At 36.4% G+C, this 26,879-nt stretch overlaps 3 protein-coding genes across 4 annotated transcripts in view; 2 read left to right on the top strand and 1 right to left on the bottom strand.

Moving 5' to 3' along the window:
• The window catches only part of LOC127862856 (nucleolar and coiled-body phosphoprotein 1-like), a 270,717-nt gene that overhangs the window by 2,081 nt on the left and 241,757 nt on the right, over nt 1–26,879 (top strand). The gene's annotated exons all lie outside the window — the stretch shown is intronic.
• LOC127862871 (uncharacterized) overlaps nt 1–26,879 on the top strand; it is a 249,354-nt gene that overhangs the window by 95,530 nt on the left and 126,945 nt on the right. The window lies entirely within an intron of this gene.
• LOC127862862 (bromodomain-containing protein DDB_G0270170-like) lies at nt 12,033–17,024 on the bottom strand. 2 transcript variants are annotated; one of them, XM_052402120.1, is made up of 5 exons: nt 15,297–17,024; nt 14,869–15,013; nt 14,305–14,464; nt 13,496–13,597; nt 12,033–13,302 (listed from the first exon to the last, which is right to left on the bottom strand). In XM_052402120.1, the coding sequence occupies exons 1-5, from the start codon at nt 15,416–15,418 to the stop codon at nt 13,199–13,201; spliced, it is 633 nt and encodes a 210-aa protein (XP_052258080.1). In that variant the 5' UTR covers nt 15,419–17,024; the 3' UTR covers nt 12,033–13,198. The 2 variants fall into 2 exon arrangements, with proteins under 2 accessions (XP_052258080.1, XP_052258079.1); XM_052402119.1 differs by lacking the exons at nt 14,305–14,464; nt 14,869–15,013; nt 15,297–17,024 and having other exon boundaries at nt 13,496–14,289.

The following is a 26,879-nucleotide window of genomic DNA, read 5'->3' as shown; positions in this document are numbered from 1 at the left end:
TTAATTACCATTTTATGCTTGTTTATAGTATCTGAATTGCGAAATTGTTGGTTAACGACAGTATCGTTTTGAACTGGCAGATTTATGGTCTTTTTGGATTGTTGCAACATTTCGAATATCGTGAAATTGTTGGTGAACGATAGTATCGTTTTTTACTGACAGATCTGTGTTGTTTGTCCACGATTGTAGGTAAGATTTTCAGGTAAGAAAGTCGATATTTGGAACATTTGCATCGCTTTTCTTTTTCTTCGAATCATAGTCAGAGTAATCCTCGTCAAAGTAATCCTCGTCAGAGAGATCATCGTTAAAGTCAATTTTATCATCGATTTTTAAGCGGATCTCACTCATTTCTTGCTTAATTTGTGCGAGTGCGTCCCGTAATTCTTTGGACTTATGAGGGATATATTCTACTCCTAGATCATATTCTTTGACGTGCTTGTATAATGCCAAATCACTCAATTTTCTCTTTAATAACGCATCTTTGATTCGTGTTAACGCATGATTCAGTCTCTCGGGACTAGCACCTTGCACATTTACATCGCACCATGTCCCTAACGTTGTACACAGTTCAGTATTGAATCTGATGATGGCATGACCTTGTATCCCATTTGCACAAATTTCACTTCCAATATAGGTTAATGAAAAATTGTACGGTAGCAAAGGTATCCAAGCGTGTGTAAAATCTCAGTGTACGCCGATTCCACAAACTCACTGATAGAGTACGTTTTCGGCTCAATCTGCAATCTAACTAATAGACTGGGGTGTATCGTAAGTGATACCCATTTTTCCCACTACAAAACTATAGACTACACTGTATACCGGTTTCGAAAACGCTTTTCTCTTATTTGGACATCTAGAAAGACCTATGGATTTGCATTGTTGCTCATGTGCCTCTAAACTGAACTCTGGGTTTTTCATCCATTTGTTGAACAAACGTAAATCTTCGTTGACATCGTCGTATAATGACAGATAATCAAAGGTTACGTTTACCAACACATAAAAATCCCCATTTGTGACAACGATCGATTTATCCTGTAAAGGCTTTGAAACAAGACTGTTCATAAAATTGGGTTTGGGTTTGGACGTCCTAACGCATTTGTTTCCACCACAAGAACGAGTAAAATCACACAAAAGTACTCACACGCACGCATAATGAACATTAAATAGTGGTCACAAGTTGCATAAATACTTCATATATAGATTAAATCATTCATTCTTTTGCCAATCATCATCATGACAAGCAGTTCGTGTCAACCAAAATACAAGATAGGATGTTTTGAATCAGATCGAAATGTATGCGACTCGCAAGGCTGCTCTAGAACCAACAAAAACGATCATGAGATTATTTGATGAAATTGTCGAGGAAACTGAAAGAAAAACTAATATCGGAAAAATCAAAATTCAACACGCACTAATGGAGTCTTGTACTTCAAGAAATACCTTTTCGGTTTGGTGTTTTGTGATCAAGGATGTGACAAACGAAACTTTGAGAGTTCTTGCTACGAAAGCGAACCGGTGCAGATTCGATTTGATGTATAATTATACTCACGGTGGAAACTGGATATGTGGCGCAATAGATTTCCACGGTCGGAGAAGTCAGAAGATATTATCCAAGCGATACTTGAAACAGAGAACGTTTTGAAATGTTTAGTGCCAATGCGATGACAAAATTTACCCATCAATTGTGTCACATCGTGATTGTTGAATAAAATGTATTGTATTATAGCTTGTTTTTTTGTGTTTATTTTTGATACTTCTCGAAAAACAAACAATACGCAAAATCGTTTTAGGTTTTTTTTATAACACATACATGCACAATCGAACACAAAAGAACAAACATGCCATAACTGTCAATGCCTGAGTCTTACATCTTCTTTGTTCATTTTCAATATCCATGTTATGATTGCTTATATTCAAATGTTTTGAGTCGTAGCGTTATCGAAAATACACCTAAACTTCCTATACAAATACATGGATGTTGCCTCTCATATTCATCCATGTATTGAACGAATGCCTCATAGTCAGAAAAAAAATAATATACTCGGTCTCTTCATCCCATAGACGTTCAACCTGATTTTGTTTTTCATCATCGATGCCACTGATTTCGTCCGAATAAAAATTGGTTTCTTCTCTATATTGGTCGTCCAAAAACTGTTCGTAAGATTCGAAAACCTGTTCTTCTAGTATATCGCAAGCATCATTAGTTCTGCAAACCCAACACATTTTTCTATCATGTTTCTCTGCATCTTGATCATTGGAACCTTTTTGAGGTATGTAATTATCATCGTCGATTCTGTCCTGGTAATATGTTTGCTTTGATCTCGTTTTGCATTGCGTATTTTGTTCTTTGTTTCTTTTTTAGCCTGTGTTCAGCCTTTTTACGCTGCTTTTCAGTTTGTTTTCGATTAGATTTGTAGCGGGTACGAGTACAAGTCTTATCAATTTTCGCCATTAGCAGCTCATCCAAATCACTATAATCATCGTATTCGTCATACTTTGGTCATCTTCGGTTTGAAGGCTATCAACCGATTTATTTAAATATTTTTGGTTATCATCGCTAGAATGAACATCTTGATCGCTTTCTGTTTCCACAATTCCATAATTATCTCTTTCATATTGCTTTTCAAACTCGATTTCCAAGTACCTATAGCATAAGTCATAGTCAAAAAATTCAAATTCAAAAGGACAAGCAAACGGCAAAACCGTCGATGACTGAGTCTCACTTCTTCTTCTTTGTTCATGTTCCAATCGAACACAAAAGGGCAAGCGGGGCACAGCTGTCGATGCCTAAGTCTCACATCTACTGTGTCCATGTTCCAAATGGAAATGTGCGCATTGCAAAACACGCATCTAACGCAATTGAAAATAGTGTCGGAGATGACACAAGGGTCGTAGATGAACCCTTGGCTAGCCAGGTCTTCCTTTGACACCCTGCGTATGGATGGCCTGCCTTCAAAGGTTTGAAGTCTATGGTCCATATTTTGAAAGCGACTGAAGGCTCGTGGTTCAGATTTCTAAGCCTCGCAAAACGACTGTACACAGACATGTTTGCGAACAAACGTTCTTAGACTTACTAACGTATTCATCCCTATTTATACCATTTTTGTAATGACTTATGCGATACAACTCTCGTAGTACAATTAGTGTTTGACATTGTATATTGAAAACAAAATTAGCCCGGCAAAATTAGCGGGGGGTCTTTTTTAAAACCCCACCCCCTTATTAAACCGTCAGAACATTTTCCGGGCATATCATATAGCGCCGCATCCCGCACCAAAAATGCACACAAGAAAAAAGTGGCTGTGGAGAATGTACAGGTCAAAAGAGTTAGTTAAAATGTGGTTACTGTCCAATTATCTGCAACTCATCTTGCTACCAGTTGTTTATAAAAAAATATATTTTATATTCGAAATCTTACGTGAACCACCCAGTCCTGTAAGCCGAAATGATCCGTACAACAAAATTGTGTCTTTGTTGTTGCGATAGACACCCATAATATCACTTAACTTTATTTTAATTTATATTGAAATACAAATATAATACGTTTTTTACACATTTCATATAAATTAATACCATTTGACAAATTGTATAATCCTCGTTTTAACCCAACGATTCCATTTCACATTTCATAATGTCCGAAGACTTGCAACGACTGTTAATTAAACATGAATCTTCTTTAGAAAGAAGTTACACTGCCCAAGGCAGTTGAACATATGGAGCTTTTTCATTGACGCTTTCATCATTTGCCAACATGCATTTACAGTTGCTTCATGTAGCAAAGTTACAGTCTTTAATATGTCGATACAAATCGACTTCAGAAGCTCACACAAATTGTAATATGGCCAATATAAATGGAACTTGATCCAAAGCGACGTGTTTTTTGTAGAAATGATGAAACACTTAGAGATTTTCTACCTTGATATTTCGGATGCAACGTTGCATTAAAATATTGGAATATTCGAGTATTGATGTAAGACATTCTGAAAATACATAATTTTTGTTTTAATGAAACATGTTATAATATTGTCATACAAGTATTCTTATTCTTTTCACCATAAAAAGTCATTGTAATAAATGATCAGTAGAGCATAAACAGCATGCAATAATAGTTTCTGCCATATTTATCTACATTATATTTCCTTTTATTTGGAAATCCATTTGGGGAACAGGCACCCTGTTATTGATTCTACACAATTATTAAAACAACAATTGTTTGTATCACAACATACTGAGTCCAGTAGTTTCCATGTCAAATGTAATAATGGTTGGTTTTTTCTGGCAAGATTACTGGTTTGAAGATTCCCTTAGGTATCGTATCTGGTATTTGATCCGTGTCGGGGCTGTCTTCGTGCGCTATACCTGTGCAATAAACGATGAAAAACAGGGATTTGTTTAATGCTTTTGAACACACATTTTTATTTTATCAATAGTACAGTAAACCAGTTTCAATCACAATTTTCATTGAAATGCTAATGGATGCATTTTAAAATCAGTACACACAAATGAAATAATGACGGTATTCAGATCGTTATAAATATAAACATACATATACTTATCAAACAATTGAATTATACTTTAGGTCAAGGTGGTGTAATGGATAAGGTTCCCGCCTAACGATTGGAAGGTGGTGGGATGCCTAACTTACACTAGCGGTAAAAAAAGATGATTGGTTTTACAACACATACTAAAAACAATATCCAGAAAAGAGAAAAATAATACATTTGAATATCAACCATACTTTCGTTTTGACAACTGATGACAGAAATAATTCAATGTTCGATGTGAATCTAAATTACGTTTTAGTGCAGATTCATTCATACGACACAAAGACACTATTCTGTTTTACGGATCATTTCGGCTTAGAGGACTCACCAGTCATATAAAATTTCGAATATAAAATATATTTTTATAAACAACTGGAAGCAAGATGAGTTGCAAATATTGGTCAGTAACCATAATTTAACTAACTCTTTTGACCTATTAATTCTTTTCAGCTCAATGCAACAGTGAAAAAATGCCCATAATATCACTTTAAAGTGACAGAATATATACAGACATCAATACTCGAATGTGTGAACATGTCAAACAATGCTCGTTTAAAACTAACTGAGTGACAGTCATGTCGTTCAGCTAAATAGCAAACCTATATTTAAACACATACGACTTAACAAATTATATATTTACATACATAAGAGTTCGATTATCGCTTATTTGAGTTTAGCCTGTATTACCGAGGCTTCTGAAATGATAATTGAGTCGATTACATATTGTGCTGATTCTTTACCACAAGTTGTTGAATAATATTCAAACTATTGTTTTATGTAATGTTAATGTATTTTCGTTGTAAATACAGTTTTGATTATATAACATAATATATCCAGACGTTATCAAACGTTATGTGTTGATGAATTTACGCCGAGTTGTGAAATTTTGACGTCGTTTCATGTTACAAAGTGGAGTCGGACTTTTTGACGTTCATCAAAAGAACTTGCAAGTTTTTTGTGCATAAATGACCAAAATAACAGAATTAGTATAATTTATATAAAAACAATTCATGCTTAATATACAAACGCACATTTTAATTATTATTTACCTTTCTGACATTTCCCTTATGATCTCTTGATCAGATGTTCCCCATTCTCAAAGAGGCCTTTCAATGCTTCGATGTCGGATCAGCACGCTTGACACGGCAACATTTCTGGATGACAAAAGAAAAACCTCATCTTCGATTTCCTTCACAATTACACCATCAGACTGAGCTGGCTCGGCTGGCGATGCTGGGGTTAATGGTGATGCCGGTGGTACCGCGGGAGGATACATAAGGCGTGTCATCCTTCAGGATACGGAGAGTCAATGTAGTGATCCAGCATGTGCTGTATCACAACATTCACCTCGTTATCATCCCAAAATCCAAACCCCGGCAAGCCATATACCTCCAGCGACACCGCATCCAGTCCATCGGGCAACCAGCCGCTCACCAACGCATCTGACTGCGCAATGTCTGCCGGTGCAACAAGAACAATAGTTGTGGGCGCATCCATCCTGCTTGCTTTCCAAAGTAGAAATGAAGAATAGACCGATGTTATGCTATATATAGAGAATTGAATCAGCCAATGAAATAGTCGGGTTAGTGAGTACTAGCTTTCCATATTAATGCTGTGTAGTCATTCTTTACCTTGATGGTGACGTCACTATGGGTTAAACATTGGTTTCAGTTAAGTGGAGTCTACCTGCTGGCCATCTAAAGATATTACTACGTCAGCGAACCAGTAGTGGGAGTTATGCGTTTTGCTTGTTTTCAATTTTTTTAATCTTTTTGTTCTAGTTCTTGTTAATTTTGTTAATATGATTAGCTCTGTGATTAGTTGACCTTTTGATTCCTTGTAATTTGGACTGGTAATCAACCGGTCCTAGCCGCTTGCCTGTAATACCGTCCTCATCGTGGTGCAAGGGTGAACATCTATTGATAGTAATATCCTTAGATGGCCAACAGGTAGACTCCACTTAACTGAAACCAATGTTTTTGCTTATTTCTCTTGGAACACATACATACAATGAATGACAGACAGACAGACAGGCCAAAACCAATATGCCCTAGATCTTTCTATTTGCACAATGATCAGCATGCCAAATAAGCTTTTTTTACCACTGCCTGCATAACATATATTACGAAAAGTAGTGGCCCCAAGATGGATTCCTTGTGAACACCGAAAGTGTTAGTTTTGAAATAACTTTTGCATTTTTGAAGATAGCAACTTGATATTTTGCATGCATTTGTATCTTTTGGAGCTGCACATTTTGAGTGGTTAAAAGTCAAGGTCATCCTCCAAGGTCAAAGGTGAAATATATAGGAAAAAATCGCTCATTTAATATACACTTTTGCATTATTGAAGAAAGCAACTTGTTATTTAGCATGCAAGTGTATCTCATGGAGCTGCACATCGTGAGTGGTTAATGGTCAAGGTCATCCTTCAAAGTCGAGATCCAACATATGGATAACTTAGTTTGTTCGCACGTTTGTGTTTGAAAAGTGTTTTCGCTTAGCTCAAGGCAATATACAACAACAAGGAACTGTCTGTTATATAATTACAAACTATGTAATAATATTTTATTTTCAGACAAAATCCTGGGTAGTAAATATAACCAGTACTAATCAATGGTAATGTATAAAAAGGAAACAAAAAATCAAGCATTTTCCAGGGTTGAACCAGTACTTACAATGTATACTAATACATATTCATTTAAACAAAGACATAAAAGCATATAAAAAAACATAAACAAATAATCAAGTATTTTCCTGGGTAGAACCAGTACTTACAATGCATACTAATATATATTCATTTAAATAAAGACATAAAGCATATAAAAACATTTACAAATAATCAAGTATTTTCCTGGGTAGAACCAGTACTTACAATGCATACTAAAACATTTTCATTTAAACAAAGACACAAAAGCATATAAAAACTAAATGTAACAAATAATCAAGTATTTTCCTGGGTTGAACCAGTACTTACAATGAATACTAATACATATTCATTTAAATAAAGACATAAAAGCATATAGAACATTTACAAATAATCAAGTATTTTCCTGGGTTGAACCAGTTCTTACAATGTATACTAATACAAATTCATTTAAAGCCACACACCTTATTTGGCATAGTAAATTTAAGAATAAATAAGAGACATATTTTATATATGCCAATTAGAATATATCTGGTGGTTACAAGGTAGTAATCCGTCTTTTTGTGCGATTAACAACTTAAAAATAATCGCGTTTGTCGAAACGGACGTATACGTCCAGAAATCCTACTTTCGGTTTTAAAAGCGGTACCCTTTGAAAAATAATAAATTATTTGCAAACTAGGCTATAGATTTAATTTTTCTAAGCCAATTATAATATATCTGGCGGTTACGAGGTAGAAATCCGTCTTTTTTAACTTTAAAACTTAAAAATAAACACGATTTTCGAAATTGACGCACATATGTATACGTATGGAAATCCTACTTTCGGTTTTAAAAGCCGTTTCAAAACTAAAAAATTACTTGCTAACTAGGCTATAGATTTAACGACAATTTTGCACACTTTCAAATTGCATCCATATGTATTAATTAAAGTGTATTTCATTTCAAGGTGTGTGGCTTTAAATAAAGACATAAAAGCATATAAAAACATTTACAAATAATCAAGTATTTTCATGGGTTGAACCAGTACTTACAATGTATACTAATACATATTCATTTAAATAAAGACATAAAAGCATATAAAACATTTACAAATAATAAAGTATTTTCGTGGGTTGAACCAGTACTTACAATGTATACTAATACATATTCATTTTAACAAAGACATAAAAGCATATTAAAAAAACATATAAGAAATATCAGCCGGTCTAGGGCTCTACATAGGGCCTGCCGCCAGGCGAGCTGCACGAGCCTTGGCCAGGTTTCGGATCTTTGCTCGAACCTGCTCAAAGCCCAAACGGCCCATGGTCGCCCGGTTGTATTTCGTCTCACGACTTCGATGCCTATACTCTTGCCTGACAAGGACGTCGAGACAATGTCCTCTGCGAATACCATGTTTATGGCCAGTTCCTCCGCCTCCGTAATCCTATTTCTCATGCGCCTCTCAGGCCTGGGTGGTGGCAAAGCCACCAGAGGGACATCCTCGTCGGAGTCGGAGGCCTCAAACGGGACGTACTCCGAGTCCGAACTGGACGACCTCGACAGGGAGCTGGACGACGTGGACGCTCTGGACGACATTGACGAACTCGACGACCTGGACAGGTCGGACGAACTGGACAGGTCGGACGCCCTGGACGAACCTGACAACCTCTACCCGACAGACGTGGGTGCCGGTGAAATGGCGGGCGTCTCCTCCATGATGGCCGGCTTCTCAATCCCGTCGTCCTCTCGCTCGCTCCACTGTTGAAAAAGAATAAAACACGTGTATATTCGATATCAATAAAAAATTGTATCTATATATGAATATTTACCTTTATATATATTTGTTATAAAAATCTATATGCCGTCATGTGTCGGAGCAACACTTCTTTGTCAATATTGAAACTATTTAAGAAGTATAATACAAGTAATTAAAACAGGCAATTCACTTACGATATACCCTCTCTGTGTATTTCCTCTTATGCCTTTCCGGACCGCCCACTCTATCCACTGACTGTCCGTCATCGATGCCTCCGATGCATCCATCGTCCATAACTGTAATAAAAAATGAAACACTTGTATAATCGATATCATATAAGCGCTTTGCAACGTTTTTTGAATATTTAGATGTTTAAATTGTCAAAAGATGCATAAAATAAATATTTTAGAGAATGGTAAATGTTCAGTATTACTGTTTCTTCAAAAATATCATCACAACAACGCAACTTTGCGAATGTGAATTTTTTGTTTTGTTTATATTGTTCAAACTGTGAAAAGGTCCCTTTAAATGCGTAGTGTTTAGAAATTATGACGACATCAGATCTCCCACCGACGGCGGGATTGTATTACGTCATACCTGAATATATTTTACGCCAACTCACATGTGTATGTCTCCTAAAGTAGATTTTTCGAATACCATGCGTGTTATTATTCTTAGCGTAAGTTTATCGATATTGTTGAAGTTTCGTATATATTGTTATTTGAGTATACTAGCGACTGACTGACAAAGCCAACATAAGTAAATTTCAAATAAGAATTCAACACTGATTTCACTTATAGAAAATAAACAAGAGACTCGTGAGCAGGTCAAAGTCTGGGTTGCTCCGATAAATAACATTCGAAATTCAGCAAAATAGCTATTATAAAAAATAAATTGCTAGTTTCTGTGTTTGATATATCGGCATTTTACGTTCACAATATATAAGATACAAGCCGTTGAATAATATTCAAACTATTGTTTTATGTAATGCTAATGTATTTTCGTTGTAAATGCAGTTTGATTATATAACATAATATATCTAGACGTTATCAAACGTTATGTGTTGAATTTACGCCGAGTTGTGAAATTTTGACGTCGTTTTCATGTTACAAAGTGGAGTCGGACTTTTTGACGATCATCAAAAGATCTTGCAAGTTTTTTGTGCAATAAATGACCAAAAATAACAGAATGATTATAATTTATCCAACACAATTCATGCTTAATATACAACGCACATTTTAATAATTATTTACCTTTCTGACATTTCCCTTATGGTCCCTTTGATCAGATTTTCCCCATTCTCAAAGAGGCTTTCGGTGCTTCGATGTCGGATCAGCACGCTTGACACGGCAACATTTCTGGATGACAAAAGAAAAACCTCATCTTCGATTTCCTTCACAATTACACCATCAGACTTAGCTGGCTCGGCTGGCGATGCTGGGGTTAATGGTGATGCCGGTGGTACCGCGGGAGGATACATTGCCACATAAGGCGTGTCATCCTTCAGGATACGGAAATCAATGTAGTGATCAAGCATGTGCTGTATCACAACATTCACCTCGTTATCATCCCAAAATCCAAACCCCGGCAAGCCATATACCTCAAGCGACACCGCATCCATTCCATCAGGCAACCAGCCGCTCACCAACGCATCTAACTGCGCAAAGTCTGCTGGTGCAACAAGAACAATAGTTTTTGGCGCATCCATCCTGCTTGCTTTTCAAAGTAGAAATGAAGAATAGAACGATGTAATGCTATATATAGAGAATTGAATCAGCCAATGAAATAGTCGGGTTAGCGTGTACTAGCTTGCATATTAAATGCTGTGTAGTCATTCTTTACATTAATGGTGACGTCACGATGGGTTAAACATTGGTTTCAGTTAAGTGGAGTCTACCTGTTGGCCATCTAAAGATATTACTACGTCAGCGAACCAGTAGTGGGAGTTATGCGTTTTGCTTGTTTTAATTTTCTTGTTCTAGTTCTTGTTAATTTTGTCAATTTAATTAGCTCTGTGTTTAGTTGAGCTTTTGATTCCTTGTAATTTGGACTGGTAATCAACCGGTCCTAGCCCCTTGCTTGTCTACCGACCTTATCGTGGTGCAAGGGTGGACATCTATTGATAGTTATATCTTTAGATGGCCACCAGGTAGACTCCACTTAACTGAAACCAATGTTTTCGCTTATTTCTCTTTGAACACACACATACGATGAATGACAGACAGACAGACAGGCCAAAACCAATATGCCCTAGATCTTTCTATTTGCACAATGATCAGCATACCAAATAACCGTTTCTTTACCACTGCCTGCATTACATATATTAAGAAAAGTAGTGGCCCCAAGATGGATCCCTGGTGAACACCGCTAGTGTTAGTTTTGAAATAACTTTTGCATTTTTGAAGATAGCAACTTGATATTTGGCATGCATGTGCATCTCGTGGAGCTGCAAATTTTGAATGGTTAAATGTCAAGGTCATCCTCCAAGGTCAAAGGTGAAATATATAGGACAAAATCGCTCATTTAATATACACTTTTGCATTATTGAAGAAAACAACTTGTTATTTGGCATGCAAGTGTATCTCATGGAGCTGCACATCGTGAGTGGTTAATGGTCAAGGTCATCGGTCAAGGTCATCCTTCAAAGTCGAGATCCAACATATGGATAACTTAGTTTGTTCGCACGTTTGTGTTGGTAAAGTGATTTCGCTTAGCTCAAGGCAATATACAACAACAAGTGACTGTCTGTTATATTATTACAATTATTAATTATCTAAATGTTCGCACGTATGTGTTTTTTAAAGTGTTTTGGCTTAGCTCAAGTCCATTTTTGATTCCAAAGTGTTTTGCTTAGCTCAAGGCACTTTTGTATTTGAAAAGTGTTTTCGCTTAGCTCAAAGCAAAATACAACAAGTGACTGTCTGTTATATTATTACAAACTATGTAATAATATTTTATTTTCAGACAAAAATCCTGGGTAGTAAATATAACCAGTACTTATCAATGATCATGTATAAAAAGGAAACAAAATCAAGCATTTTCCTGGGTTGAACCAGTACTTACAATGTATACTAATACATATTCATTTAAACAAAGACATACAAGCATATAAAAACATTTACAAATAATCAAGTATTTTCCTGGGTTGAACCAGTACTTACAATGTATACTTATACATATTCATTTAAACAAAGACATACAAGCATATAAAAAACATTAACAAATAATCAAGTATTTTCCTGAGTAGAACCAGTACTTACAATGCATACTAACATATGTTCATTAAAATAATACTTATACATATTCATTTAAACAAAGACATACAAGCATATAAAAAACATTAACAAATAATCAAGTATTTTCCTGGGTTGAACCAGTACTTACAATGTATACTAATACATATTCATTTAAATAAAGACATAAAAGCATATAAAAACATTAACAAATAATCGAGTATTTTCCTGGGTTGAACCAGTGCTTACAATGTATACTAATACATATTCATTTAAATAAAGACATGAAAGCATATAAAAACATTTACAAATAATCAAGTTTTTTCCTGGTTTGAACCAGTACTTACAATATGTACTAATACATATTCATTTAAATAAAGACATAAAGCATATAAAAACATTTACAAATAATCAAGTATTTTCCTGGGTTGAACCAGTACTTACAATGTATACTAATACATATTCATTTAAACAAAGACATAAAAGCATATAAAAACATATAAGAAATATCAGCCGGTCTAGGGCTCTACATAGGACCTGCCGCCAGGCGAGCTGCACGAGCATTGGCCAGGTTTCGGATCTTTGCTCAAAGCCCAAACGGCCCATGGTCGCCCGTTTGTATTTTCGTCTCACGACTTCGATGCCTATACTCTTGCCTAACAAGGACGTCAAGACAATGTCCTCTGCGAATACCATGTTTATGGCCAGTTCCTCCGCCTCCGTAATCCTATTTCTCATTCGCCTATCAGGCCTGGGTGGTGGCAAAGCCACCAGAGGGACCACCCGAGCCACCACAGGGACCGGCGGAGCCACCAGAGGGACATCCTCGTCGGAGGTGACGCCCTCAAACGGGACGTACTCCGAGTCCGAACTGGACGACCTCGACAGGGAGCTGGACGACGTAGACGCTCTGGACGACATTGACGAACTCGACGACCTGGACGCTCGGGACGATCTAGACGATCTGGACAGGTCGGACGACCTGGACGAATTGGACAGGTCGGACGCCCTGGATGACGGCCTGGACGAACCTGACAACCTTAACCTGACAGACGTGGGTGCCGGTGAAATGGCGTCCTGCATGGCGGGCGTCTCCTCCATGATGGCCGGCTTCTCAATTTTCGTCGTCCTCTGGCTCGCTCCACTGTTGAAACAGAATAAAACACGTGTATATTCGAGATCATTAAAAAAAAATTGTAACTATATATGAATATCTACCTTAATATATTTGTGATAAAAATCTATATGCCGTCATGTGTCTGAGCCACACTTCTTTGTCAATATTGAAACTATTTAAGAAGTATAATACAAGTAATTGAAACAGGCAATTCACTTACGATATACACTCCCTGTGTATTTGCTCTTATGCCTTTCTCGACCGCCCACTCTATCCACTGACTGTCCGTCATCGATGCCTCGGATGCATCCATCTTCCACAACTGTAATAAAAATGAAACACTTGTACAATCGATATCATATAAGCGCGTTGCAACGCTTTTGAATATTTAGATGTATAAATTGTCAAAAGATGCATACAATACATATTTTAGAGAATGGTAAATATTCATATAACTGTTTCTTTAAAAATATCATAACAACAACGCAACTTTGCGAATGTGAATTTTTTGTTTTGTTTATATTGTCCAAACTGTGAAAAGGTCCCTTTAAAGTGCGTAGTGTTTAGAAATTATGACGACATCAGATCTTTCACCGACCGCGGGTTTGTATTACGTCATACCTGAATATATTTTACGCCAACTCAGATGTGTATGTCTCCTAAAGTGGATTTTTCGAATACCATGCGTGTTATCATTCTTAGCGTAAGTTTATCTATTTTGTTGAAGTTTCGTATATATAGTTATTTGAGTATACTAGCGACTGACTGACAAAGCCAACATCAGTAAATTTCAAATACGAATTCAACACTGATTTCACTTATAGAAAATAAACAAGAGACTGGTGAGCAGGTCAAAGTCTGGGTTGCTCCGATAAATAACATTCAAAATTCAGCGAAATAGCCTTATATAACAAATAAATGGCGAGTTTTTGTGTTTGATATATCGGCACGTTACGTTCAAAATATATAAGATACTGGCGTCTGTTTGACTCCGTGTCCCGGGATTCGGACCGGCTGTGGATGGCCTACTTTGTATGTGAAGTCTTTTACGGTTCTCAGACTCTCCTTCCGATTGTTTTTGGGAAGTCAGTCTAGCAGCGCGTTTAGCGGCTATCTTCCTTGTGCGTGTTTTTGCCCTCGTCCTTTCCTCAATGAAGGCAAACTTCTGGCGTATTTCTTCCTCAAGGAGCTGATGTATATAATAGAAATCAATATAAACACCTACTTGTTCTAAACTAAATGACAGGGACTGCTACACAAGGTTTTATGACATAAATGAGATAAATGCTGAGAGGGATCCAAATTAATGCAAAATTGGAACTACAAAACTATGCGATGTGCATAGTGATCTTGGATGGGTGCTCGGCTGGATGGTTCAATATTTGTCTTATGTGTTTAATTTAATATACGAACTGTTTTCAAACTGAATATGTCTTTATAAATGACCATTCCATCTGCACCACGATGATGATATGATACTGATAAAATTAGCATCACCATATTCTTAACCGTCATTAGCCTATTCACCAATACCATTATTATGCTTCGATATCACTAGCATTGCAAACATTAGTAGCACATTTAGTTGCTCACCCGATTGTCTTTCAATGTAGGCGAAAGCGTCTTCTTCTGAAACTCCACGCGCACTTCAAACGCGCAGTTGTCCTCGCTCATCCTTATGTTGCCTTTTGGGGCGGTAGGAGGTTTTGAAAGTTTCCCTCTCCTTGTTCCTGGGTATCTGATAAATAAACAATCAAAATATATTAGGTCAAATGATTATAATTCTGTTTCTATAAAGTATGAACACTTAAAGAGTATGTGTTTCACTGTTGACTTGTGTTCATGCATGATATATATAATGAGGCTGTCCCCCTTTTAGTATGACATATTCAATGCCAATTTAAGCCTTATATTATTAATGACATTTATTATTGACTTTTAAGTGCGCTGTCAAAAACAAAGAAAAGGATTTAAATTGATAATATTAGATTAACATTACAAACATGTAAGCATGTTTGTACCCATTATTTTCCTGCATGGGTCTCTTGAGTAGACCAGTATCGGCCCCTCCACCTTGCACACCTACCACCTTGTTTTGGGCACTAAGGACAAGAGCTGGACAAAGTGAACAACTATACACCATTCTGAAAAAGGTTGTTTTTGCAAAAATAAAATAATAATATAAACCACGGACAAATGCTTGATCTGCATCATTATTTTATTTGCAATTGGTAATGTTTACAATATGACTAACTTCTCCTCTAAAACTGTCAACTGTAGTGTTTTGGGAAGAGCTGCCTTCCCAGAGCTCTCCACAAAACCCCGTCTCCTCCCATCCTGCATAATGGTCCGGCTCTAAGATGAATAAAATATCACTTGAAATAATGTATGAGTAAAACTAAAAAGGTATCCCTCCTCTGAATGGTAACAGTATAGTGACATGCCATTTCCTTTCAATAAACAATATGGATTGCCAGCTTCTTCTCTCAGCAGATCCTTCATTGCAGCAACCATATGGTTTCCACTCAGTGTTTGAAGTGGATGCATGGTGTCGATGCAAAAATCCCCTGGAGGAATCAAAATGTATTTACTAAATATAGCATTGTATTTCAGCAGTGTTTAATCAGGGTGATGTAACAGTAAAAAAGAAAACTTTGCCAAGAAAACATTAGTTGTGATTTGTCAAAATTTGAAATGTACTATTTAAGTTTTAACAAAGGTTAATATTAATGTGAAACTGATATTATGTTTTTTCCTCTCTTCCGCACAGAACCGGAATTCTGGAAACAGGCCGAGATGGTTGAGACCTAGTGTTCTCCTTTATTTGTCTCACCCATGAAGTGTCTGTGCATCTGACAACCCACACATCACGTATAGCCGTCAGAGAATCCAATGCAACCGTGAAAAAAACTATTACATTTCAATACATAACACACGTAGCACAATAAATTAAGGAGTGTTTTGTTTTGTAATTGTCTTGTTTGAGTTTCTTATTCATAAATGCAATATCAATCCCATTGTATTTAAGACATACAAATATGCATATCAAAACCACATTTTATATTATTTTTTAAGATTATAATAACATATTGTATATGTAAACATTCAAACATTGTTCAGAATCCACTTGTGCATCCCTTGATGACTGTGGACTCACCAATGTGCAAAGCTGGAAAAAGTAATTGTATAGTTAATCTCACATAAAAAGTAAAATAGATTGCAAATTAAAGTTATTTTTTCAAGTGAACGCATGCCATAATATCATGTTAGTTTGTTCAAATCATATGTACTTGCACATGTCCCCTTCTGCGCCGCTTTGAAGCTATATCTTTGACCTTGAAGGATGACATCGATCAAAATGTTCAGCTCCATGAGGTACACATGTATGCCAAATTTAAAGTTGCTATCCTCAATATTGCCAAAGTTATAGCAAAATGTTAAAGTTGGGGCAAACAAACAGACAGGGCAAAAACAATATGACCCCCACTATAGTGGATGGGGGGGACATAAAAAGCACTAACCATAACCAGTTATTGTTTAATTTCACAATATCATTGACATATGCTCTCGTATTTTTAATAAATATTGTAAATATTGTATTGTAATTAAAAACACCTTGTTATGTTCCTGTTGTAGTTCACCTGTGCTGCATTGGCTGTGTTTAAATAAGGAGTGAGAAACCACTGATTGCATGGATAGCCACTGTCCCTAAGCAGATAGTTATGCTCCCCAGCCACATGTCCACGTTCAAACAGTTAGAATACGCTACTCCCCCTTAGAATCCGGCTATCATGGCCGCATTTCCCTAAATTCATGAGAAAAACATAAAAACAAAACAAAGGCACAATTTTAATCTTTTGTTATTCTTACGAGGAACTTGGTGAATACAGCAAGTGAACTCTATTTGTCGCATAAACTAAATTGTGTCTATGTGTCGTACGAACGAATCAGTACAGAAAAACGAAAATGTCCCAACAGTGCACATTAACGAAACTATTTCAATACAAAAGATGTTACCCAAATGAATAAAACTCTACTAATTATTATTCTTATGTACTACGTTTTGTTAAATGTTATTCTAGTTGTGTATTCATCGACGTTGAACCTGAGTAATACGAACTTATATACTCGTATCAGCATAAAGCTAAAACATTTCATACAATTCCCGAAAAATAGATTAAATTTGATGTTTTGGTACGTTTAAGATGGCGCTTTATATGGACCTTTTCACACATTTTGCAGTTTGTCAGTAAATGCTTTACATTGATAAATGTAAACATTGGATCTAAAAAAAAGCTCGAGTAAAAAAACAAGAGTACATAAGAGTTCGATTATCGCTTATTTGAGTTTAGCCTGTATTACCGAGGCTTCTGAAAATGATAATTGAGTCGATTACATATTGTGCTGATTCTTTACCACAAGCCGTTGAATAATATTAAAACTATTGTTTTATGTAATGCTAATGTATTTTCGTTGTAAATGCAGTTTGATAAGACCTGCAACACGGGAGTATTCTGTGCAGGACTGACTGGTGTTCGGGACGTCGGGAGGAGCTGTTCGGATGGTGGTGCGTGAAGTTGACGGGGAAGGGACCTCGGGAGGGGCTGTGTGGATGGTGGTGCCTGAAGTTGACGGGGAAGAGACTTCGGGAGGGGCTGTGTGGATGGTGGTGCCTGAAGTTGAAGGGGAAGAGACTTCGGGAGGGGCTGTGTGGATGGTGGTGCTTGAAGTGGACGGGGTAGAGACTTCAGGGGGGTGTGATGCCCATCTGCTGAGAAAATAACTTCCACATGAGACTTCGGTTGACATGTGGGTACTTCCACAGGAGACTTCGGATGATATATGGGTGATGATGTGTTTGGTGACTTCGTTGGACTTTCCAAGTCATTGAACAATTGCTCGAAGGTCAACTTCCGACTATGAGGCGGGGCGGCAACAGCACTGAGGGATATGTCAGGACCCTCCTCCGGTGTCCCAATGGCACGCTTGTAATCATCTGGATTTATGGCCAAGAAGAACCCACAACGCTCACGTAAGAAGTGAAGTCTCTCATCGTCCGCGATCACCCCGACGTGACACTCACATGTCTCTTGTGGTCAACCATCCGTCTCTTGGACTTCTCATCTTCGCTGCACCACGGACAAACCACCCGTAGGTACCCGTGGTTACGTGGTTCTTCAGCTGATCACGAGTTGTAAAAATCCTTTCGCATCCGGCAAACCAGCATTCGAACGTCATCTGAAATACACAATAAATTGGTCCTCCTAAGGAATTGCTAAAATTATACGATGAATAGCTGTGATAAATTTTAAAAGACCATGGTGATAGGCTCGGTTTCAAGTACAGACCAGGGCATGTTGCTACCGTTAAAGGATTGAATCTGCGTTTGCAAACCAAGGATAATAAATAACGCCGTTAACAAGTGTCCTCATCTATATAACAGTTCACTGTAATATCACCATGTGCTCAACGTACACAATTTACGAATTAACACCTTCGTCCACACAGCTATTTGCCCTGAAATGCAATAGTTGTCGCGAAGAAATGAAATTGTTTGGATCACACACCAAACGCAGTAAGGTCTCTCACCTTACTTCAAAGGGTCTTCTTCACCCTCACGGTAGGCCTACCGATTTAAGAACACCCGGCTTCGGAAACAAAAATATAAAACAACAAAATCTTTAACGCAATTCAAGTGTTTTTATTCTACAAGCAGTGATGCATATACATATGTATCGCGCCTTGAGAAAACCAGCACAAATGACAGAAATTTCGATTTTTACTTTTTTTCATTTTTGGTATCTACGTTCTTTTCCTATTCCATATATGTATAAATGTCAAACTTTTCCAACGATAACCTAAACGAAGTTACATTTTCGTTAGCCCATGTGACCCTTAAGTGAGCGTCATTACGTCGTAATTTTGACGCCGAGTCGTATATATGTAATTTTATTTTCAAACTCACTTGGTACATATTTTATTTGGAAATGTACGTCATAATTATTTATAATTTCAAGGTTGTTGATGATACTGATGACGTACATGTATTACTGTTTGGTTATATCATATAATGTGTAAATATTAATTTATGTTTTTCTTCACGAAAAAAAAAAACGTACGTAGTTTATTTTATAATTTAAATGACATCGGAAAGGGAATGTTTATATATTTTTGTTATACAAACAAACGTATAGAATCCATAATACATTAACATGACCCCGAGATGACAATAGAGGTCGCACGTAATCACAAAAGTAGTCGCGCCGTGCTGCAAGTAATCAAGGAGCAAGCAGCTGCACTGGACGGTCGGTGTTCATGAAGGGGAAGCCATGGTTCTTCAATGAACACAAAGAGGTTTCTTCACCTTCGCTGCATTTCTTCGCCATGACAACGCCGGGGTAGACAGACGACATTCGGAAGAACTGATTTTTCCTGCAGCGGAAGGACACATTTTATAATAAATTGTATTTTTAGTATTTTGCCCAAATCAGTAGGATTGTTATTAAACTATTTGCGTATAACATACCAGGACATTTTCTACAATGTAATAATTGCTGCTAACCATATGCCAGGTAGCAAGCACATTGAAGTGTTCGCCTATGAACGACTTCCAATTACTCCAGCACCACGCCGGGTAACGAACTGCAGCGTTAGTGCTACACGACCCGTCCACAACCGCTGCCAACTCGTCTCTACGTCGCTTCGTCTGTAGGCCTTTTTAACACAGCAAACCCGCTGTCTACGTCACAACGCGCGTGACCTAAAACATAATAATAAATCTTAAATTATCTATTTTACAAAATAAAAAAAAAGTGTAATGCAATATTTAAATACGCGTTAATCAATTGATAATTTATATATAGGTCTATCAGTATATTTAAAGCAACAATGAAGTGGCAATAATAAATAATAATTGAATTCTATAACATACACATACTTACACAAAAAATGTAAGAACTTCCACGGTTCGAACCAATAATAAATCAATCAAAAAAGTATTGAGCATACTGCAATACCGACTGCGCTTTTCACACTGGCTAGAGTTATGATTTATTGTAGCCTACTATCAAAATGATACGGTATGTTGTAAAAATATCATTTTGAATATCCACACAGAAATAAAAAAAACAACATAAATTAACATCTCATTAATTTGTCCATTATTGCTACTTTAACTTTAGATTTTAACAATTATGGCTAGTATTAATAAGTAGTAGTCATGTGCTTTTTTAATATTATTGTAAACACACAGAAGAATATGCTTTAAATATGAGATAAACTCACATACAATTTTCAAACAACAGCATATATTACACAATAAATAATGTTTTCAAATTATCGTTATAGTCTTGTTATTCTCTGACACTATTCTACGACCAACCAAAGTTTCTTTCATTCACTAATCCAGTGGCAGTGAAAAACAATACAGACTACAGTACACAGTCCTTGAATCTCAGTGACTTCAGCATAATTCATTGTATATTTTTGGGAAAAAAAATATGAATGTGTGTGATATCATGAATCAGCAAGGCAATCAATAGGGCACTGTGTGGTGTTTCTGAAAAGCTCAATGCCAGTGCTCAGTTTTAACGGGATCCAGCCATTTTAGAAAAAAACAATAGGAAAATCTCAAAAGAGATCACAGAAACATCAACATTGACAACCAAAGACAGTTCTCTTTGACAGGTACTAGTACCACAACATTTAAACGCATCGCTTACAGTTTCAAACCAGTGGCAATAAAACCTTTCACTTAACAGTTCATTATGATTTTGTGATTATGAATATTGACATTTATGGGATAACAGTTTTACATTTCTAATTGTTTATGCAGACAATATTTTTAAGCTCCTGTATTTAAAGTGGTGTACACTGATGAAATTATTTTATCTCATAAGAAGTTAAAAGTAACATTCCTATTAACTCTAAACCGTTCAAGCAATTGCATATTCGACAATTTATCCAAGCCATCTGAGCGTTCACGAAAATTTCTTCTAGGCATTATGCAATAAAATTGACAAAACACTATCACATAATATGTAAATTAAGATCTAATTCACACACAAAGGTCAAAATCACACATTTTGATTAAATATTCCTTATTTGGTAAGTGTTCTACCGTACTAAAATGGATTCTCAAAATGTCCTGATGTAATTGTTCTCAATTATCAGGCACAACCCTTCACTTATACCTTTTCTTTAAGTTGTACAACCATCCATAAACACAATTTATTTGGCGGGGGATATTTACGAATTTGCTTGTTAATTAATATATGGTTAACATTACGCATTAGTATTAGTCCACTACCGAAGAAACCGGAGGGGATTTATGGTTTGCGCTGTGTGTGTCACACTTTTCTAGATCCTGCGATAACTTTAACAGTTGTTCATATTTTTCACGAAACTTAAAACATGAATAGATGGCAATATGCGGATTATGCACGTCATTTTGTTTTGTTCCTACGTCAAGAATTCGGATTGCTATGGCAACAAATATACTAGAAATATTGCTGAAAATAGTGGATACTGCGAATAAACAAATAAAATATAACGCGATATGTTAACAAAATATACATAACAAACAAGTTTTAACGCGAACGTCTATCGGAAACGGTTTGTTTACAAAAAACTACCTCGTTTTTCAGCTGACAGTTGTATGTCTGGATCGCTCTGACGCTTCTTGTCCAATCGGCCACTCTGATTGGTCGATCATTGGCGCTTGCAATGACGTGTAGAATGAGGTTTGATACGGGGAATAACTTTATTTGCATACGGCTGTGTTGAGTTAGTCGTTTGGTTGTTTATATTATAACAAATGCAACAAAAATTCGTAACAAAACAAGTATGTTTTCACATAAAAAAGGAAAATATTAATGTGATTATCAAATTGTTTTTTAATTTTGGCGAACACATAATTTAAACATTTGAACAAATAAACAATTCAATGTAACTTAATTTCGATTGACTTACTTCATGACATGGGTCTCCAAGTATTGTTTGAATACATCTCTATTTGAACAACCGGTCTCCGATATTACTGACATGGCTCCCGCTGTCGCTCCATCCATTAGCTCATCATTCATCCCTTTGCCTAAATATCGTATTGTAAAATTTTAAAACCATATTAAATATGAGTTACTATGAAATTTTCATTAAATATCTTATTAAACATTACCAAAAACTCATTCATTACAAATGTTAGTCATTTCAAATAATTGCCTACAGTGCCTCATATAATTAATTTAATGTATGGGCTCCACAAGGAAAATTTCAAGAAGTTTTGTTGGTAACATAACATTGTGAAAAGAAGAACTTTGAAACATTACACTAAAGACAATTTTAAGCAAAGTTTATTATGTACAGACTGGAGTAGTGTTATGAACGGCGATATTGCCTCTGTAGCATGGGATAATTTTAAATGTTTATTTTTGTCAGTATTAGACAATATTGCACCTGTTAAGGAGGTTAGAATTAAACAGCGGACAGAGCCGTGGATTACTTCTGACATTCTTAACTCTATCAACGAAAGAGATAAGCTTTTCGTTTATTTAAACAGGACAAACCTGATGTGAATTATGATAATTTCAAAAACTTGAAATATAGTACTGCAAATATGATTAATGCTGCTAAGAAAAATTAGTTTACTGATATATTTACGGAGGCCGAAAGCCTTCTATTTGGCAATTTTCCCAAAATATTATATTAAAATCATCCGCCCATTAAAATTTAAAAGTCAGGCTGCTATTGCAGCAAAGGAAGCTTTTTAAGTGTGCAGAGCAACTTCACAGGCTCCAAAGCTTAACAAGACAAAGGACTGGGAGGCCGGGTGGAAACTGGCGGAGACAGTAGTAACCGTGGAAACAAAAGCACCCGATACCATGTCACGACCAGCGGGTCCCACTTCTAGGGTAGAAGCGTATATACCCCTACGAAGCCGGCCATGCTCCCCACATGAAGAAGACCCCTGTCCATTTCCCAAAAAGGAACCTAACCATTTATATACTGCCACGCCAATCAAGGAACCGGTTTTCGCAACGGAGTCACCAATACCTGCGCAAGACGAGGAGACATCTCTCCCAGAGACGCCTTTGCTGGAAGAATGAACCAAGCCCATGTAGGAGGAGCACATCCTTATGCACATGACCCTCCACCTCTTGACATGGGGATATATGCCACTGGTTCCTCCGGCTTGGTGGAACTGGGACCGGTTGTACGGTTACAAGTCCCAATGTATGCCTTGGACTTGCAACAAAAGGACTGGCGACTCATGAGTCCTAAAAAGAAGCTAACTATGACCAACTTACCAGATTCAGTAGATGGATTTACAGTCACCGATCCAGATGAGATGATGGATAAATATTTATTGAAATACAGTTATCGTAGGATCAAGGAAAGTGTGACAGACAGACTCGCAGAGCGGTGAAACCGGTAGGGGACAATAATTACTATTTAATAGTGTTGTTTAACTTAACCTTGCGCAATTAATCGGTTTTCTTCTTACATATGTCATTGTTACAGCCTGGTGGCTAGATGAGGTATTTATCTTAATGAATTTAATGCTATTTTTCTCATTATATCAAAGACTACTGACTTGTCAAGTGGCATTCGTATACGCCATATTGTCTGAAATCTGACTGGGTATTTTCTAAACCGGCGTTTCAGTTCGTATTTTTGTCATAGAAACCCCTCTTTGGTGTCATTTTATTAATGAACTATTTTCTTTTTAACTATCCTAAATCCAAACTGTAAACATCATACACTAAAAATAATATTTCAACTTAACAAGAAATTTTACAATCCAACCAGTCTAAGGGTGAGCCTTACCACGTTAAATGTTATATTTAAAGCTGTTGGTGTTTTTAGTCTGGTGATCGAACGAGAAGAAATAAAGTATCATTATCGTTAACCTTATAAAGTCTTACGTTTATTATTTATGATCACAAAAATCGAAACAAAGGTGGAAACACAATTTGCCATCCCGACGAAGTATAACAGTATTCGTCCATTTCGACAAACGCGATTTTTTTTTTAATTTTAAAGCGCAAACACGACGGAGTTCTACCTTGTAACCACGATATTTTCTTATTAGCATGGATAAAATATTACTTAAATTTACTTGTGGCCAATCTTATTCCTGTACATGTAAATAATAAAAATGTCCCATAATCATCCCCGAAAGAAACTGGAGGTAGAAAGTTATTATGTCAGATCATCAGATACCTGTCAGTGAAACTATAACATTTGCATGTAAGTTTGCTTGTATTCATGTAAGCGACTCATGTCACACTTGGGCCTCTTGTTTGCTTTATCAGCATTTACATGGTAAAAGTTTTTAAATATTAATAACAGTCTGTGAAACAGGTATCAGGCCTTTCCCCATACATTTGCTAATGCACTGGTGTAAACATGCGTGATTAGTGTGATACTGTGGTATCTGTTTGAATTTGTTTAATTTTTAAGTTGCTACATCGAAACTTATTATACTGTAGACGGTTCACTTTTTGTACAAATAATTAATATATAAACAGCATTTGAAACGATGTTCAACCTTTTAATTTCACTTTGGTCTTCTGGTTGATTTTACATACATGTTGAAGAATGATAGCAACACAAATTGGTGAGGACAGTTAATAAATGAAAGATTTAGGCACAGGGTTTCCTGGTTTTTAAGCACCTTGGAAATGGCCTGAGATATTTTCAAATAAGAGTTGTAGAAAAAAACATATAAAACATATGGAAAACCAGAAGGAGATAAATACTTTATGTATGAAACTTACAAAAATGAAAAAAAGTTGAATTCTTGAAGGAGGCTGGCTATGGGCAGCGCCTGGACAAAGAGGTTTTGCAAAAAATAAAGAAACTTGCAATGAAGGAGGGCATAACAAATGCCACTGAAATGAAAAGTCACATAGCGTTGTTTGTGAAGAGCAAGTACAGACACATTCCCAAGTCAAACAGAAGATTTCATCCAACTACGCAGGACCTTCGATTTCACATATCTTCTGCTTTGAAAAGCAATATGTAAGTGTATATAACTTACAAAACAGTTCTAAATGTAAATAAAATAAAAGAGATTGAGTAATTGAAAGATAGTCAATTACTTATACGATCATTTTCTCAGTTTTTGTTTTTTAAGAAAATCATTGGAAAGTGCACGTGCTCTTAATATAAATAGTGTACTTCGCAATATGTAATTGATTTTTTACGTGTGTTTACAAATGTCATATTCCTTCACTGTACTCAATTATTTACAAAAAAAAAGTGCAACTATTAATTAAACATGAACATGTAATCTTGTACTTCGTAGCTTGCGAACCGAACCGGTATCGTTCGCAGAAACTTTTACCCGGATCCGCGGGTATTTTTTTGACCCGCGGATCCGAGTTTTTTAGGGTACCCGTTTGAGCACTAGTATAAACCCTGTTGACCCTGCACCCTGGTTATATGGAAGGTACAAGCAGGTTATTTGGTAATATAATATAGATTACCTACACATTGCATTGGTTAATAAAGATATTTATACTAAGGTCATGCAACTATTATCATTTCTGGTAGTGCAATCATCATATACAGCTTACAATAAGAAGCACGTGTTTGACTACACTTACCTCTGGCATAGGCTCTGCTAATTTCACATTTGTTCAAACTCGTTATCCTCATCTTGTAAGCTGTTATATTTTGGTTCTTTGTTTACTTGTGGTATGGTGGTTTTAATGTAGGAGTTTTACTTGTTTTCTTCCTTTCTTTTGTATGGTCTTTGGTTCTTTCTTCGGTTTCTGTTTTTCTTTTCTTCTGGTGTTTCGTGGATCACTGTTGTAATACGTGTCTCTCAATTACACTTGTTTTGCATATTCGTTCTACTCTGCTGCTAAAATCGTCATCAATTTTAACTTTCTGTAGAGCTTTTTCGGCTTTGTCTGCTTGGATATTATGTAACGTTTTTATCAAAATTATGTATGTCTTGATTCATTGGTTTTTGCACCGGTGATCTTTTCGGTTGATGGTGTTGTGACATTTCTGGCATTGGTATTTAAAGGGGAGGCGAGTGGTGTTGTTGTGGCGTACTGTTTGTGTCTTCTTATTGTAACTGTAGTCAGTATGGCGGCACAAATTGTACTGCCACACGCGGGCCTGAAATATATAATGAACACAGGTAAGGTTTACAGTTTAGCAATAGTACTTTTATTATACAAGATTTATTTCTGGGCGATTCTTCTTTCTTTTCAAGAATGAAGTTTTAAGGGATTAGAATCAAATCATCTACTCTGTGGGGATTATGGGTTGCGGAGCAGAGGCAGTAGGTACATGTATACAGGTATAAGTTGCATTATGGTATCGCTTTATTTAACATACAAAACGCAATAATACATAACAAATGTTGAATGAAGTACAATTTACGTCATGCACTGGTACTTTCTTGGTGATAGTATAAGGACCGGTCTATGTGTTTTGTAGTTTAAACCCGTTCTGTCTTTTTTGCGTTGAAGTACCACAGATGGGTACCAGCTTCATAATTTATGTGTGTGGAATTTCTCTTTGTCGTTATTTGTTTTCATACTGACTGCACTTTGTCCCAAGTTTTATCTTATGTTAAAGAGTTTTAA

The sequence above is a fragment of the Dreissena polymorpha genome, chromosome 16 (assembly GCF_020536995.1).
Source record: "Dreissena polymorpha isolate Duluth1 chromosome 16, UMN_Dpol_1.0, whole genome shotgun sequence".
Taxonomy (NCBI): domain Eukaryota; kingdom Metazoa; phylum Mollusca; class Bivalvia; order Myida; family Dreissenidae; genus Dreissena; species Dreissena polymorpha.
The sequence above is the reverse complement of the archived record's forward strand: the minus strand, read 5'-3'. Positions and strand labels throughout refer to the sequence as shown.

Coding starts and splice junctions, on each gene's coding strand:
- LOC127862862 (XM_052402119.1), bottom strand. CDS start 13,259: ATGGAGGAGACGCCCGCCATGCAGGACGCCATTTCACCGGCACCCACG.